The following is an 18,478-nucleotide window of genomic DNA, read 5'->3' on the forward strand; positions in this document are numbered from 1 at the left end:
TACACTTTTGAAGGCCCTGGAGCACCAGGACAATGGAAATGCCCACAAAGTGACCCCATTTTGTAAAGCTAACACCCTAACGTATAATCTATGAGGCATAATGAGTCGTTTGAATGGTTCATTTTTTTTTCCAGAAGTTTTGGGAAAATGTGGAAAAAAATGAAAACGCATTTTTTTTACGCAAAGTTGTCCATTTATAAGATATTTTCAACACATAGCATGTACATAGCAAAAATGACACCCCAGAATACGTTCTGCTACTCCTCCTGAGTATGGCAATACCAAATGTGTGAGACTTTTACACAGCCTGGCCACATACAGAGGCCCAATATTGAAATAGCACCACCAGGCGTTCTAGGAGCATAAATTACAAATCTTATTTCTCAACCACCTATTACAGTTTTGAAGGCCCTGGAGCACCAAGACAATGGAAATGCCCACAAAGTGACCCCATTTTGGAAAGCTAACTCCCCAACGTATAATCTATGAGGCATATTGAGTCGTTTGAATGGTTCATTTTTTTTCCAGAAGTTTTGGGAAAATGTGGAAAAAAAATAATAAACGCATTTTTTTTTACGCAAAGTTGTCCATTTATAAGATATTTCCAACACATAGCATGTACATAGCAAAAATGACACCCCAAAATATGTTCTGCTACTCCTCCTGAGTATGGCAATAACAAATGTGTGAGACTTTTACACAGCTTGGCCACATACAGAGGCCCGACATGCAAGGAACACCATCAGGTGTTCCAGGGACACATAGCATGCACATACCAAGAATTACACCCCAAAATACATTCTGCTGAGAAAAGAGTAAACAAAAGATTACCTGTGGTTTTAGCAGCGCAGTTGTCCACAGGATGATAGCACTGGTCCAGGCAGCAGGCAGGGACTTGGTCAGCAAAAGTGAACACAATTTTCCAGGCAACAGGCAGGTATACTGTCCATAGTCAATATAGGCAGCAGGCAGGGATACTGTCCATATACAGTCCAAGGTCAGTGCAGGCAGAGATCGTCAGCATTGCCAAAATATTGGTCCTGGTAGTAGGCAGGAACATGGTCCATCCATGTGGTGTGGTCAGTTCATGCGACAGGCAGAGGCATGATGGTATAGGTCCTACAGGCAGCAGGCAGAAGTAGGGCCTTGTTCAGGACAGAATGGGGATAGGGGTAGTGGCTTCTCCCACCCAAATCTCTTTGAAGCCTCCGAGTCTCCAGACCCTAATCTAGGAATGAGAAAACAAAGGAAATTGTCTTCTTCATACAAAAAAACTATTCTGGAGCCCCTCACATATGTGAGACCCCTGTTATGAATCCCACTAGTCCACTGAGAGGGTACAAGATCAGTCCAAGAGGCAGGCAAAAGGCATGGTCAAACAGTCCAGGGTCAGTTCCAGATCAGGCAGAGGTATGTACAGAATCAGTAGGCAGAAGCGTGGTCGAATAACAGTCCAGGGTCAGTTCCAGATCAGGCAGAGGCATAAACAGAATCAGTAGGCAGAAGCGTGGTCGAATAACAAGCCAGGGTAAGTTACAGAGCAAGCAGAGGCATAAGGGGTGTGAAGGTAAATGGCAGGAAGTGAGGGTTATGGTTACCATACTTCACTAATAATTCACTGAAGTATGGTAACGGCGGAAACAGTCACCTATGCAGAGGCCTGGTTGGGAAGGGCATTGGGCACAATGATAAGTGGTGTCTCTTCTCAATCCTCGTTTGCTGCATACCCGACATTTTTTCTGATGTCTTCAGCCTGTTGGTCTGGGAGGGATTTTATCAGGAAAGTGGCGTTCAGAGAGTCTGCTAATTACATCGGATCGAATGTTTTGTGGTGGACCGTTGGGGTATAGAAGGGCAGTGACGATTTCCTCCTGGTAGCAAAGGAAGGGTATGGGTCTTTCTGTGGATTTACGATAGATTACATACGTGTTGTATATGGCCAAATTAAAGAAATAAATTGAATTTTTTTTATACCACTTGTATGTTCTTCTCGTGGCAAGGTAGGGTTCGAGCATCTGGTCGTTCAAGTCGACACCCCCCATGAACATGTTGTACTCATGGATACAAGTGGGTTTTTGTTTTGGGCCATCCCTCCTGGGGATCTCAACAAAAGTGTTGTTGTGGATCAAAGAAAGCATGTACACATCCCTTCTGTCCCTCCACTTCACAGCCAAAATGTCCTCGTTCCGTAAACTCGCCGCTTCGCCTTTTCTTAACCTTTTGTTGACGAGGCTTTGAGGAAAGCCCATCCGGTTCGTTCTTACGGTGCCACATGCTGGAGTTTGCTTTCTATGGAGGTTGCGGAACAGGGGTAAACTTGTATAAAAATTATCCACATAAAGATGGTAGCCTTTCTCCAGGAGTGGGTTTATGAGTTCCCAAACAACTTTCCCACTCGATCCGATGTATTCGGGGCAATTAGGGGGATGTAGCTGGGTGTCCTTCCCTTCGTATACCATGAAGGAATATGTATACCCTGTGGCTCGATCACACAATTTATACATCTTCACCCCATAGCGGGCCCTTTTGGAGGGAATAAATTGCTTTAGGCCCAGCCTGCCAGAAAATTTGATCAGGGACTCATCCACACATATGTGTTGGTCTGGTGTAAACAACTGGGGGAAGATCTCAGAAAAATAATTTATTAGCGGCCGAATTTTGTAAAGTTTTATCAAAATTTGGGTCATTCCGGGGAAGGCACTGGGTATTGTCGTTAAAGTGTAGGAATCTCATTATCATGAGATATCTGGTCCGGGGCATTATTGGGGAAAAGATGGGCATGTGATAGATGGGGCGGGATGACCAATATGTACGTATTTCATTTTTATTGTTTAGTCCCATACAAAATGTGAGGCCCAAAATTTTTTTAAACTTCTCCACTGTTAGGGCTCTCCACTCGTAGGGACGGGCATAAGAGGACGTTGGGTTGCTTTCAATAAATTGTTGGGCATATAGGTTGGACTGGACCACAATGGATTCAAGCATGTCCTCTGTAAAAATTAGGTGGAAAAAGTCCATCAGGGAAAAATTGTGTGTGTCCACCTGGACTCCTGGGTTGGCAGTGAAAGGGGGAACGTTAGCTTCTCCTGAGTTAGGAGGAAGCCACAAGGGGTTCTGGAGGGAATAGGGAAGGCTGGCATGGGACCTAACCCTTTGGGGCCGAGTTGACACACTGGTACTTGGCCTTTGCCGAGGTACTGTGGTGCCGGTGGATGGCACTGGGTTGCCGGTGGATGGCTCTGCAGTGCTGGTGGATGGTACCGACTCCTCACCAGTACGCCTTCATCTGACAGGCGGACTTTCATCTTCCTCCTCTGAGGCTGTCATGGTACCGCTGCTGAGGACAGGCTCGTAGTCCACGTCAGACTCAGAATCTGAATATAAGGAGGAATCCGAAGCGGAAACCTCCCCGTTGCTCTCGTCGGCTGCAAGAATATCATATGCCTCCTCAGCTGAATATAATCTTTGTGACATTTTTATTGATCACAAATGGCACTGACAGGTGACGCTGATCTGGCAGATGACACTGACAGGTGACGCTGATGTGGCAGGTGACACTGACGTGGCAGGTGGCACTGACGACACGTGGCACTGACAACACGTGGCACTGGAGGCAGATGGCACTGGAGGCAGATGGCACTGGAGGCAGATGGCACTGGAGGCAGATGGCACTGGAGGCAGATGGCGCTGACAGATGGCGCTGACAGATGTCGCTCACAGATGTTGCTGGCAGATGTCGCTGGGGCTGGCACTGGCAGATGGCACTGGCAGATGGTGCTGGCTATTTTCTCTGGCTAATTGCTCTGGCAAATGGGGCTGGCAGATGGCACTGCGGATGGCAGATGGCACTGGCAGGTGGCGCTGGCAGGTGGCACTGGCACTGGGGCTGACGGCACTGGGGCTGACGGCACTGGGGCTGACGGATGGCACTGGCAGGTGGCACTGGCGCTGGCAGGTGGCACTGGCGGCACTGGCACTACTGGCAGATGGCACTGGGGCTGACAGATGGCACTGGGGCTGACAGATGGCACTGGGGCTGACAGATTTTAGTCACAGTAAAAAAATGTCACTCACAGATCCTCTCTCTCCTCACACGCTGTCTCTGTGTGAGGAGGGAAAGACACGGCAATGGGAGATGATCTCATATGTTTACATTTGAGATCATCTCCCATTGGCAGCTGCGATCGCGCTGTGAATGGCCGCTTTGATTGGCCGTTCACGGCGATCTATGTTTGCCTGTCTCCGGGAGACACGGCGAGCACAAAACTTCCGCGATGCGCGTCCGCGGCGGCGCGCATTGCGGAAGTAAACAAAAGGACGTCCAGGGACGGCCGCCAGCTCTACGGCCGTCATTCGGCTATAGGGCGGGCGGGAGGTGGCTATTTACACTTAGTTACACATGTTTGATAATATTTGCAGCACCACATTTCCATAATTTTACGTTTCTTTGTGTGTGCCAGCTGCTTTAGTTTTCTTTTTCACAGTTTTTTCACTATTCAGCACAAGGTTAAATTTTATATTTTTCATTATTTCTGCGCTCACCAGTAATATCTACTTTTATAGGTAGAAAACCTTTATTCTCGGTTTGTAGCTCTTCTTTTCGGTCTAGCTACTGCACGTTGAGTGTTTACAAAGGTTCTAGCCACTCCTCTAGCCAAATTAAGGGCCCAAGGTATAACGATTATAGTCTATCTTGACGATCTACTCTTGATAGACCAGTCAGTACCCTTGTATTCTAGGTTGGATTCTCAACCTAGAGAAATCTTGAGGCTAGAATACTTGGGTCGGATCATAGATACACCCAGAAAAGGGTATTCTTGCACCAGGCAAAGATCAGCGCCATAAAGGAACTGATTCAGGTGGTCGAAGCAAGATGAATCCTTCTATTCAGCTTTGCATGAGGTTGTTGGGAAAGATGGCAGATTCATTCAAGGCCGTTCCTTATGCTTAGTTTCATTCAAGACTGCTGCAATACAGTATCCTATCAGCTTGGAACAAGAAGGTTCAAGCTCTAGATTTCCCAATGTGTCTGACTCCAAAGTAGAGGTCGACCGATATGGGTTTTTCTCTGGCCAATGCCGATATTTAGAAATTGCCACGGCCGATGGCCGATATATGATGCCGATTTTTTTTTTTTTTTTTTGGGCCGATTATGTTAGGCCGATTATTTTTTATTTATTTTTTCCCCTTCATCTCATAAAATCTAACAGTTAGACACCTTTCACACTGGGGCGTTTTTCAGGTGCTTTTGGGCTAAAAATAGCACCTGTAAAGTGCCTGCAAAATGGCTCCCCTGCAGTCTGTGTGGAAGCCCCGAGTGCTTTCACACTGAGTAGATGCGCTGGCAGGACCTTAAAAAGTCCTGCCAGCAGCATCTTTGGAGTGGTGTATACCGCTCCTCCACCACTCCCGCCCATTGAAATGAATGGGCACCGCTGCCGAAGCACCTGCGGTGCGTTTTGGCAGGGGCGCTTCACAGGCACATTTAACCCCCTTAGCTGGATTATAAGTGCCCCGCTAGCAGCCAAATAGCACCGCTAAAATGACGGTAAAGCATCGCTAAAACTGGCAGCATTTTATCCATGCTCCTTTTGTATACACAGAGCTGAAGAAAGTATTTAATAAGTTAGCCTTCTCTTTGTCCCCAGTCACCCACTCCAGATTATTTTGCAAAGGGCCTACATGCTCAGACTTAACCTTTTTACTATTAATATATTTGAAGAATTTTTTGGGGTTTGTCCTACTGTCTTTTGCAATCTGTCTTTCATTTAGAATTTTTGCATCCTTGATTTCCTTTTTACACATTCTGTTATATTCCTTGTAACATTTAAATGACACTAGCGTTCCTTCATTTTTATATTTTTTGAAAGCTCTTTTTTATAGTTTATAGCTTTTTTAACTTTGGCCGTGATCCACATCGGCTTTATTTTTAACCTTTTAAACTTATTGCCCATGGGAATATACTTTACAGTGAGATCACAAACAAGCTTTTTGAAGTCTAAGTCCTGGAGAGCAGCCCTCATCCTTGGAAAATTTGCTCTCTTGAAATTAAGTGTTTTTATCTTTCCCGTATGTGATTTTTGCTTACAGCTAACATCAAATGAAATCATGTTATGGTCACTACTACCCAGATGTTCCTTTATCTGAACATTAGTAATACGTTCTGCATGGTTTGAGATTACCAGTTGGGGCCTCAATAAACTGTACCATAAAATTGTCCTGTAATAGGTTTACAAATTTTTGCCCTTTAACTGTCCCAGCAGTGCCATTACCCCAGTCAATTTCTGGGTAGTTAAAATCCCCCATTATTATCACTGTCCCAGCCCTTGCAGCCCTTTCTATCTGTGCAAGGAGCTGAGTCTCCACCTCCTCATTAACATTGGGTGGTCTATAACAAACTCCAATGATTAACTTTGAACTACGCGTATCTGTATGCAGTTCCACCCATAATGCCTCAGACTCATCACACTCTCCGTCCACCAGGTCCTCTTTCTCACTCGCTTTGAGATAATTTCTCACATACAGACAGACCCCTCCACCTTTCCTTTTTACTCTGTCTTTCCGAAAGAGTGCATAGCCAGGAATATTAATAGCCCAGTCATGTGGGGAATGAAGCCAAGTTTCAGCAATACCGATTACATCATAGCTCTCCTGATGCACCAGAGCTTCCAACTCGCCTATTTTGCTTGGCAGACTTCTGGCATTGGCGAACAAACATTTTAATGTATTAATATATTTTGACCGTATCTGTTTGTATCCAGGTTCAACAAAGAAATCGACAACTTTGTGTCAAGAACAAAGGATCCGCTAGCATGCGGAACAGATGCCTTGGTGTTCCTGTGGAATCCGTTTTCACTGATTTAGGCATTCCCTCCTATTTTGCCTGCATCCACGACATCTTTGAAGGATCAAGCAGGAAATTAAGTTGGTGATTCTTGTGGCCCAGGAGATCTTGGTATGCAGAGATCATAAGGATGGTGGTAGGGGTCCCATGGACCCTACCACCATGTCCAGACCTTCTCTCTCAAGGTCCGGTATTCCATCCTACCTTACAAACACTAAATTTAACGGTTTGGCTATTAAGATCCACATTCTGAAGAAACGTGGACTGTCAAGTTCAGTGGTATTTACCTTGGTTTATGCAAGGAAGCCGGCCTCCAGAATCACATATTATAGAGTCTGGAAGGCACATGTCTCCTGGGATGAATCCAGGGGTTGGCACCCCAGGAAGTATGTCATAGGTAGAATGCTTGACTTTCAGCAGATGGGGTTAGAAATTAAGCTGGCCTTGAGTACTTGAGACCTTGAGTGAGGTAACCCCTGAACCCTTGGGACTTAAATTAGTTCTGTCGGCGTTACAAAAACAGCCTTTTTGAGCCAATACGACATATTTCCTTGGTCCTTTTGACAAGGAAACTATTTTTTCTGGTAACCATATCTTCTACAAGAAGGGTATCAGAGTTGACTGCTCTTGTAAAGAGCCATATTATTATTCACAAGGTTAAGGTAGTATTGCATCCTCATCCTAACTTTCTACAGAAGGTAGTGTCTGGTTTTTATCTACACCAGGATATTGTTCTACCTTCTTTTTTTATTCCAGAAGCCTGTTCTATGGAAGAAAAATCACTACATTCTCTTGATGTGGTTAGAGCACAGTAAAGGGCTACTTAAAGGCGACTGCTCAGATTCGAAAAACTGATGTTTTGTTTGTGTTGCCTAAAGGTCCTAAAAGAGGACAGGCAACATCAAAATCTATTTCTAAATGGATTCAGCAAGTAACTGTTCAAACTTATGGTTTAAAGAGGAGGATGGCACACTCTCAAATCAAAAGCGCACTCCACTAGGACTGTTAGTGCTTCTTGGGAGTGCATCACCAAGCTTCCATGGTTCAAATCTGCAAGGCCTCAACTTGGTCTTCAGTCCATACATTTACCAGATTTTATCAGGTGAATGTAAAAAGGCATGAGATTATTGCCTTTGGGCATAGTGTGCTGCAGGCAGAAGTATAACTCCTCTAGTCTCATGTTGCCCTAATTCTGTTGTGTCTCCCTCCCTTTAGTTGGCATTGCTCTGGGACATCCCACATAGTAATTACTATGGTTCTGTGTCCCGTGATGTACGATTAGGAAAATAGGATTTTCATAGCGGCTTACCTGTAAAATCCTTTTCTTTGAAGTACATCACGGGGGAAACATAGGTCCCTCCCCTCTTTCTGGTATACACGTGTATTGCTTTGCTACAAAAACTGAAGTACTCCCAGTAGTGGGAGGAGTTATATAGGGAGGCAACTTCCTGTTTAGGGTGTCCAGTGGTGGCAAGTGCTCAAAACTTTTGGGGGGCGCAAACAAAACTGAAAAATTCTGGGGCCACTGTGCCCCAAGTGCTGCCACTGTGCCCCCCGCCCGCCATCTGCCCGGCTCTTACCTTGTCTCTGGTGGGCAGCGGGTGATGGCTGCAGGCTGCAAGCGGTGTCTGGTGTCCTCCATTTCTTCCCCGATCCCGATTTCTTCTCCCGTCCCTCCTCCTCTCGTCCTCTGTTATGATTGGACACCTGATAGGCATCCAATCACAGCGCCTGTCATTGCAGCCATTCAGGTGACAGGTAACACAGACATGGCAACATGATTGGCTGAGAGGCGGTTCAAACATACAGCAGAGTGAGAAGCGAACGCACAGCGTTGCGCCCACCTCTCACATTTTGGGGCGCTTATTAGAGCCTATAACTCTAATCAGGTGCTTCCAAAAAACTGTGTAATTCAGATGCCCAGTGCCAGAAAATGGGCTGGGTACCTGAATAGGGGGTGTCAGCAGCGACCATAGATTCATGCACCGCAACTGCCAATGTCCATCACCTGAAGGTGGCCTATGACCCACATAGTAATCACTATGGCTTTGTGTCCCATGATTGTACTTCAAAGAAAAGGATTTTACAGGTAAGCTGTTATAAAAATCCTATTTTAACCACTTGCCGACCGCCGCACGACGATATACGTCGACAGAATGGCACGGGCAGGCATATGGGCGTACCTGTACGTCCCTGCCTTCCCGCGGGTGGGGGGCCCGATCGGGCCCCCCCCCGGTGCCAACGGTGGTCGGTATCCGTTCAGGAGCGATCCGGGATGAGGGGGTGGCCATTCATTCATGGCCACCCCCTCGCGATCGCTCCTGACGAATGGAAGTGAAGCATTGCATCACTTCCTCTCCTGTAATGTAAACACAGGCAGAGGAAGTGATGTAATCTCTCCTCCGTGTCGGTATTTTTCGTTCCGGCACCGAGGAGAGAGGATCGGTGAGTTGCACCAACACGACACTACACAGTAGAACATGCTAGGCACACTCACACCCCCCGATCACCCCCCCCCAATTACCCCTGCCCCCCCAGTCACAGTGACACCAATTGCATTTTTTTTTTTTTTTTGCATTGGTGTCATTTGTGACTGTAATAACTGTTAGGGCAGTTAGGGTTAGCCCCCTTTAGTTCTAAGGTACCCCCCTAACCCCCCCAATAAAGGTTTAACCCCGTGATCACCCCCCGTCGCCAGTGTCACTAAGGCTGGGTTCACATTGCAGCGGTTTATGAGAACGGATGTGATTCGCACCGCACTGCAGTGCAAATCACATCCGATCTCTGTGCGATTCGAGTTCAGCCATACAGATAGTATGGCTGAATTCGCGCCACACCCGCCGCAAACTCGCACGGGACCCTTTTTTTGGTCCGCAGCAGAATCGGATCGCATGGGTGTTCACACCATGCGATCCGAGTTTGCAGATCGCACTGCGATATGTGAACTGATCTGGGGGTGTCATTAACATTTCACTGACACTCCCAGCAGTTCGCATAGGGCAGTGGGAACTGCCGCCGGGAGGCATGCGATGCGGGAACCCGCCGCGGATTTGTGGCGTTCCCGCATCGCTCCAGTGTGAACCCAGCCTAATAAGCGATCGTTTTTCTGATCGCTGTATTAGTGTCACAGGTGACGCTAGTTAGGCAGGTAGGTATTTAGGTTCGCCGCAGCTTTTTATAGCGCCAGGGACCCCCATATACTACCGCATAAAGCCCCCTGATTGCCCCCTAGTTAACCCTTTCACCAGTGATCACCATATAACTGTTACAGGTGACGCTGGTTGGTTAGTTTTTTTTTATAGTTTCAGGGCACCCGCCATTTATTACCTAGTCTCACTAGTGTACCCCTAAATTTAGGGGTGTCTACTTTCCAAAATGGGGTCATTTGGGGGGGGGGGGTTTGTGCCATCTTGGCATTTTATGGCCTTCAAAACTGTAATAGGTAGTAAGGAGTGAAGTCAAAAATGTACGCCCTTAGAAAGCCTGAAGGCGGTGCTTGGTTTTCGGGGCCCCGTACACGGCTAGGCTCCCAAAAAGTCCTACATATGTGGTATCCCCGTACTCAGGAGAAGCAGCAGAATTTATTTTGGGGTGTCATTTCACATATGCCCATGGCATGCGTGAGCAATATATCATTTAGTGACAACTTTGTGAAAAAAATAAATAAAATAAAAAAGTTTGTAATTTTCCCGCAACTTGTGGCAAAATGTAAAATATTCCATGGACTCAACATGCCTCTCAGCAAATAGCTTGGGGTGTCTACTTTCTAAAATGGGGTCATTTGTGGGGGTTTTGTGCCATCTTGGCATTTTATGGCCTTCAAAACTGTAATAGGTAGTGAGGAGTGAAGTCAAAAATTTACGCCCTTAGAAAGCCTGAATTCGGTGCTTGGTTTTCGAGGCCCCGTACGCGGCTAGGCTCCCAAAAAGTCCCACATATGTGGTATCCCCGTACTCAGGAGAAGCAGCAGAACTTATTTTGGGGTGTCATTTCACATATGCCCATAGCATGTGTGAGCAATATATCATTTAGTGACAACTTTGTGAAAAAAAAAAAAAATAAATAAAAGTTTGTAATTTTCCCGCAACTTGTGCCAAATATAAAATATTCCATGGACTCAACATGCCTCTCAGCAAATAGCTTGGGGTGTCTACTTTCTAAAATGGGGTCATTTGTGGGGGTTTTGTGCCATATTGGCATTTTATGGCCTTCAAAACTGTGATAGGTAGTGAGGAGTGAAATTACAAATGTATGACCTTAGAAATCCTGAAGGCGGTGCTTGGCTTTCGGGGCCCCGTACGCGGCTAGGCTTCCAAAAAGTCAACCACATGTGGTATCCCCATACTCAGGAGAAGCAGCAGAATTTATTTTGGGGTGTCATTTCACATATGCCCATGGCATGCGTGAGCAATATATCATTTAGTGACAACTTTGTGAAAAAAATAAATAAAATAAAAAAGTTTGTAATTTTCCCGCAACTTGTGGCAAAATGTAAAATATTCCATGGACTCAACATGCCTCTCAGCAAATAGCTTGGGGTGTCTACTTTCTAAAATGGGGTCATTTGTGGGGGTTTTGTGCCATCTTGGCATTTTATGGCCTTCAAAACTGTAATAGGTAGTGAGGAGTGAAGTCAAAAATTTACGCCCTTAGAAAGCCTGAATTCGGTGCTTGGTTTTCGGGGCCCCGTACGCGGCTAGGCTCCCAAAAAGTCCCACATATGTGGTATCCCCGTACTCAGGAGAAGCAGCAGAACTTATTTTGGGGTGTCATTTCACATATGCCCATAGCATGTGTGAGCAATATATCATTTAGTGACAACTTTGTGAAAAAAAAATAAAATAAATAAAAGTTTGTAATTTTCCCGCAACTTGTGCCAAATATAAAATATTCCATGGACTCAACATGCCTCTCAGCAAATAGCTTGGGGTGTCTACTTTCTAAAATGGGGTCATTTGTGGGGGTTTTGTGCCATATTGGCATTTTATGGCCTTCAAAACTGTGATAGGTAGTGAGGAGTGAAATTACAAATGTATGACCTTAGAAATCCTGAAGGCGGTGCTTGGCTTTCGGGGCCCCGTACGCGGCTAGGCTTCCAAAAAGTCAACCACATGTGGTATCCCCGTACTCAGGAGAAGCAGCAGAATTTATTTTGGGGTGTCATTTCACATATGCCCATGGCACGCGTGAGCAATATATCATTTAGTGACAACTTTGTGAAAAAAATAAATAAAATAAAAAAGTTTGTAATTTTCCCGCAACTTGTGGCAAAATGTAAAATATTCCATGGACTCAACATGCCTCTCAGCAAATAGCTTGGGGTGTCTACTTTCTAAAATGGGGTCATTTGTGGGGGTTTTGTGCCATCTTGGCATTTTATGGCCTTCAAAACTGTAATAGGTAGTGAGGAGTGAAGTCAAAAATTTACGCCCTTAGAAAGCCTGAATTCGGTGCTTGGTTTTCGGGGCCCCGTACGCGGCTAGGCTCCCAAAAAGTCCCACATATGTGGTATCCCCGTACTCAGGAGAAGCAGCAGAACTTATTTTGGGGTGTCATTTCACATATGCCCATAGCATGTGTGAGCAATATATCATTTAGTGACAACTTTGTGAAAAAAAAAAAAAATAAATAAAAGTTTGTAATTTTCCCGCAACTTGTGCCAAATATAAAATATTCCATGGACTCAACATGCCTCTCAGCAAATAGCTTGGGGTGTCTACTTTCTAAAATGGGGTCATTTGTGGGGGTTTTGTGCCATATTGGCATTTTATGGCCTTCAAAACTGTGATAGGTAGTGAGGAGTGAAATTACAAATGTATGACCTTAGAAATCCTGAAGGCGGTGCTTGGCTTTCGGGGCCCCGTACGCGGCTAGGCTTCCAAAAAGTCAACCACATGTGGTATCCCCGTACTCAGGAGAAGCAGCAGAATGTATTTTGGGGTACAATTCCACATATAACCATGGCATGTGTGAGCAATATATCATTTAGTGACAACTTTGTGTAAAAAAAAAAAAATTGTAAAAAGACCTCTGGTCATTGACCAGCAAAATGGTCCGGTCTGAAAGTGGTTAAGCACTTCCCACTAGAAAAGCAACATTTCTATGATTCCTCCTTTGCAATACAAGTCTGTGTTGAAAGGTGTGACCAATACTCAGCTCTGCCAGTATAGAGAACTGGGGTGAGGGGTCAGGAAACACATTTCCACTGAGTCTGGACTATAAACAGAAAAAAAGTTGTGAGGCATTGTGGGTTTTAAACCATTGGATGAAAAAACTGTAATAAGAAGGTAGACCAGGGCATTTGGAGATTAGAGACCTAAATGGGTTGCAAGTGAATAAGAACTAATCCAGAACTTAAAGCAGAGCTAAACCCATTGATTTGATGGTTTCCCTAAACAGTTATATTGAAGGCATGCCATGAATGATAACTGCCACAGTTGCTTGTGCTCTCAACCAAACTGTCAAACCATCAAATGGCTGGTGTCAGTCATAACCGATGATGTGCAGCACCATGGCAACTGCAGCTCTAACAAGCTAAGATGGCGGCTTATTTGGCTGTAAAAGAGAGAAGGGTTTAGTAAAGCTTTAATCCAGTAGATCATTGTGACTTAATGAATAATAAAACAATACATCACACATTGCCGCAATACAAGGCAAAAAGCTTGTTTTAACACATGTCAATGCAACGTATAAGTCTGAATAGGGCTCTATGGATCTACACAACATGATTGCACATTTATTTTTCTCCTATGTTACAGACGAGTCTTTTAAATGATTTAGTATCCAATGGTCACCAGAAAGAGAACATCGAAAAAGAGATTGAGGACTGGAACAGTAAAAGTGAGAATATTAAGGTATGTAATAATTAATGTTCTCCAGGCTGATGCTTCATTGTTTTAATCTACAGAAAGGGGAAAAAGTGTTTGATCCCCTGCTCATTTTGTATGTTTGCCCACTGACAAAAAAATGATCAGTCTATAATTTTAATGGTAGGTTTACTTTAAAAGCAAGAGACAGAATAACAAAAATCCCCCCCAAAAAACGCATTTCAAAGTTATAAATTGATTTGCATTTTAGGCTGGGTTCACACTTATGCGAATTGGATGTGCATCCAATTTGCATAGCAGGACAATGTGACCAGCTCTCTTAGGCAGGGTTTTTAAACTAGGCAATCCGGGGGAGGGTCCAGAGGTAGATATAGTCAACATGGAACATAGTCCAGAGGGTAGTATTGGGAGCATTAGTGGTAGGTTGACAAGGTAAGTATAGTAACTAAGTCCTAGTTGCAATCTCGGAACACCCAATAAGAAGATAGTATGCATCCAGTCTAAACTACTTGGCATGTTCCCCAATGCCAGGAGCCTGATGGACAAGATCGGTGAACTAGAGATATTGTTGCACGTGGAGAATTTGGATTTTGTGGGAATTTCAGAGACTTGGTTCAACAGCTCTCATAATTGGCTGGCAACCATTCAAGGGTATAATCTTTATCGTAGGGATAGAGAGGGTAAGAAAGGGGGAGGGGTATGCCTGTATATCAAGAATAATGTACACATGAATGTGAGAGATGACATCACTAAGGGAGCTAGGGAGGAGGTGGAATCCTTATGGGTAGAGCTCCAAAGGGATGAAGCTAAGGGGAGTATGCTATAGGCCCCCTAACCTGAAGGAGAAGGGGGAGGCGGACCTCCTATCACAATTTGGATTAGCGGCAAGGATGGGAAGTGTTATCATAATGGAGGCTTTTAATTATCCAGACATAGACGGGCTGAGGGAACCATGCATTAGTCTAAGGCTCGCCAGTTCTTAAATGTCTTGCAGGACAATTTCATGGGTCAGATGGTAGATGCACCAACTAGATCTACTGATTTCCAACAATACAGACCTGATCATGGATGTGGAAATACAGGAACATTTAGGAAACTGCAATCACAGGTCAATTGGCTTCAGTATAAATCACACAAATAGGAACCATAAGGGAAATACAAAGACACTGAATTTCAAAAGAGCCAACTTCCCTAAACTATGATCCTTGCTAGAAGATATAAATTGGGATAAAATCTTAGGAACAAAGAACACGGAGGAGAGATGGGTTCGCTTTAAGAGCATATTAAAAAGTGCATTAGCCAGTGCATCCCATTGGGTAATAAATTTAAACAAGCAAACAAAATTTCCTGGATGGCTTAACACCAATGTAAAAATGCCAATGTATTAAAGCGAAGGCCTTCAAAAAATAGGTTGAGGGATTGTCATCAGCATTCAAACTTTATAAAGAATGCAACAAGAAATGCAAGGTTGCAATTAGGGTGGCTAAGATAGAACATGGCTGTATTCGATCAAAAGGGTGCTGCTACTAAATACTGAGCAAAGGGTCTGAATACTTAGGACCATGTGATATTTCAGTTTTTCTTTTTTTTTAAATCTGCAAAAAAATTCTATAATTCTGTGTTTTTCTGTCAATATTGAGGTGCTGTGTGTACATTAATGAGGAAAAAAATAACTTAAATGATTTTAGTAAATGGCTGCAATATAACAAACAGTGAAAAATTTAAGGGGGTCTGAATACTTTCCGTCCCCACTGTAGGTACCATGTCATAGACCAGGGATATGCAATTAGTGGACCTCCAGCTGTTGCAGAACTACAAGTACCATGAGGCATTGCAAGACTCTGACAGCCACAAGCATGACACCCAGAGGCAGAGGCATGATGGGACTTGTAGATTTTCAACAGCTGGAGGTCCGCTAATTGCATATCCCTGTCATAGACTATACAGTATAGCTGGCCACGGGAGGTAGGAACTTTGATAGTTGGAGATATGCACAAATTAAACATTTTGTTCAGACTCTGCCTCGACCACTCCGAGGGACAGGAGATCTCAGACCAATGGAGAGAATGCTCTCGGACTCGAGCTGCAAGAAAAAAAGTATGTCCAAAATTTATAAAATCCTACAGGAGGAAGAGGACCCAGGGGAACCACTATTCCTGAAAAAATGGGAAGAAGAGTTGGGCACCGTGGGGGATAAGGAACGTAGAAAGAAGATCTTAAGAATAGCAGGTACAATATCTAGGGACAATATGTCATTAGAGATGTCATTTAAATTAATGGCAAGATGGTATGTTGTCCCACAAAGAGCGCATAAGAGGAGAGCAGGTATGTCAGCACTATGTTGGCGGGGCTGCGATAAGGTGGGAACCTTTGCACACATATGGTGGGAGTGTGGAAAGATTGGCCCATACTGGGAGAAAATTATAGAAAATATTTTCCGAATAACAGGGGAAGAGGTAAAGAAGGAACCATGGACATGCCTGTTTCACGATACTGACAAAACACTGGGGGAATATAAAAACTCATTGATTCCTCACTTATTGATTGCAGCAAAAAGCCTGATCCCAAAGAAATGGGGCATCCCCGAACCCCCATCTATGAGGGAATGGTTAGGCAAAATAGAGTGGGTAAGATCAATGGAGGAATCAATATCTAGAAGAGGGGACCAAGTGGAAACTTACTTTAGTAAGTGGGGAAAATGGCTGGAGTTCAAGAAAACAAGGGAATATCTCAGAATGAGTGGATCCGAGGGGAAATGAGGGGGGGAGCGCGGGGGAGAGATGGAGAGAGAGAGAGGGGAGGGAGGGAGCGGGTTTGGGGGGGGGGGTTGGGGATAGATATGAAAATGGAATGGGTAGCATACTTTTTGTAATATACTTCTTCTCTGAAACTTTAATAAAATAAACAAAGAATTAAATAGAGGAAAATGTTAAAAAGATTTGCATGTGATGTGAAAATAGCACTGCCAACAGGCAAAATGGTGGCGACAAGAAGAAGGAACCAAAGTAACAAGGGCGCAAAGTTAGCCACAATTTGATGAAGAGAGATCATGGCGTGCTGTATACTGATGCAAAAAAAAAAAAAAAAAAAAAAACAGTATAGCTGGCCACTAAAATATTTGCTTACACAAACAGTGGGTCTTAAAGTAGAACATCAATACCTACTAAGAGCAATCAAAAAAAAATCACGAAAACTAAAACAAATACAAAAAGAGAATTACACATAAATTGAAGGAAAAAAAAGTAAAAAAACAAACAATAAGAAACATGAAAAATCTGGCCATTATCACACAAAAACAACATGACAAGACAACCACCATAAAACAATGACAAACACTCAACTTTTAATTAAAGCGGGAGTCCACCGGGACTCCGCGTTTTTTTTTTTTTTTTTAAAAGCCAGCAGCTACAAATACTGCAGCTGCTGACTTTTAAAATAGTGACACTTACCTGTCCAGCGCGCCCGCGATGTCGGCACCCGAAGCCGATCTCTAGATCGTCTCTCGGGTGCTGCCGCCGCCATCTTGGGTATGGGAATCAGGAAATGGAGCCTTTCGGCTTCATTTCCCTGTTCCCTACTGCGCATGCGCGAGTCGCGCTGCGCAATAAGGACGGTCCTCGCTGCCTCTGGGATCTGTGTGTTTCCCAGCAGGCAGCGGGGCACTTGCTGAAAGGGGCGGGCGGGCGGGTAATCTACGCCCCTTTCCGCAGAGAGCTATCCCAGAAGTGGGTGCAGATACCTGTACTGTACAGGTATCTGCACCCCCCTCCCCCCTGAAAGGTGCCAATTGTGGCTCCGGAGGGGGGGAGGGTTCCGATGAGCGGAAGGTCCACTTTAGGGTGGACCTCCGCTTTAAAGACATCCATGGACTTTCCTCATGAGAAGAGTAAGTGCTAATTTCAATCTGAAAGACAATTAGTTAATGGAAAAAACAAAAAACAAAACATCTGTACCGCATCACAACATTTGTAACTTCATTTGTAACTTTTTAATCCATTAATGCTCGACTATTTTTTTTTTTTTTCATTGTTTGCAAACAATTGCTAATTAACAAGCTCATGGTACCATGTGGTAATTGATTATGCATTTACATCAGGGGTGCCCAACCGCTGGCCCGCCACGTCTCCGATGTGGCCTGCCATGTCTTGCTCTGAGATGGCAGGTCGGCAAGCCCAAATTGGGGGTTCCCGAACCACCATCTCCAAGCATTAGTGCGAAGAACTGAGCCTCCGCTAGAGGAAGCAGAGCTGATGCTTCCTGTATAGCGCTGGCTCCTTCACAGGTGGAGTGATACCAAATGTACTCCGCCTGTGTCAGGAAGCAGCTCTACTCTCTACTGCAGCTGCATGCTTCTGTCACAATTATGCTCGGGGATGGCGGGTTAGGACACAGGAACCCACGATTTGGGACAGCAGCCACCAGTATCAGTACCAGCCAGACGTACCAGCCAGGAGTACCAGTACCAACCAGCAGTAAAATTGTCAGAGAACTCACATTGCTAATGCCTTTCTCCGTGCAGCAGTGGCTAATTGGCTAGTTCCGCTAATGCCAATGGGCATGCGCAGTGTCCCCGTCAGATACGAACGAATTCCGGAATGAACGCGCGCACTGGCGCACCCATACAAACGTGTGTGCCCATACAAATGTGTGTGCGCATTCCCGCACGCACATTCGCGTCCGGCAATCCTGTCGCATGGTGCCCTATATAAACAGAGTCTCTGCCTGATACCAGTGCTGGATCATCTTCAGTTTGTTCCTGTGTTCCTGATTGCTGTTTGACCTGTTACCTGGCTTCCTTGACCACTCT

General features: G+C 44.8%; 1 protein-coding gene across 2 annotated transcripts in view; it reads left to right on the plus strand.

The window, feature by feature from the left end:
* The window catches only part of TRIM65 (tripartite motif containing 65), an 86,983-nt gene that overhangs the window by 17,885 nt on the left and 50,620 nt on the right, over positions 1-18,478 (plus strand). The window contains exon 2 of one of the 2 annotated variants that reach the window (XM_077459371.1): positions 13,603-13,698. The exons of the other annotated variant lie outside the window; for it this stretch is intronic. Coding sequence (XP_077315497.1) covers positions 13,603-13,698 — 96 coding nt within the window. The remainder of the gene's footprint in view (positions 1-13,602; positions 13,699-18,478) is intronic. 2 annotated transcript variants of the gene reach the window in all.

Source organism: Lithobates pipiens, unplaced genomic scaffold, assembly GCF_037356315.1.
Source record: "Lithobates pipiens isolate NorthernLeopardFrog02 unplaced genomic scaffold, aLitPip1_a1.2 Scaffold_28, whole genome shotgun sequence".
Classification (NCBI taxonomy): Eukaryota; Metazoa; Chordata; class Amphibia; order Anura; family Ranidae; genus Lithobates; species Lithobates pipiens.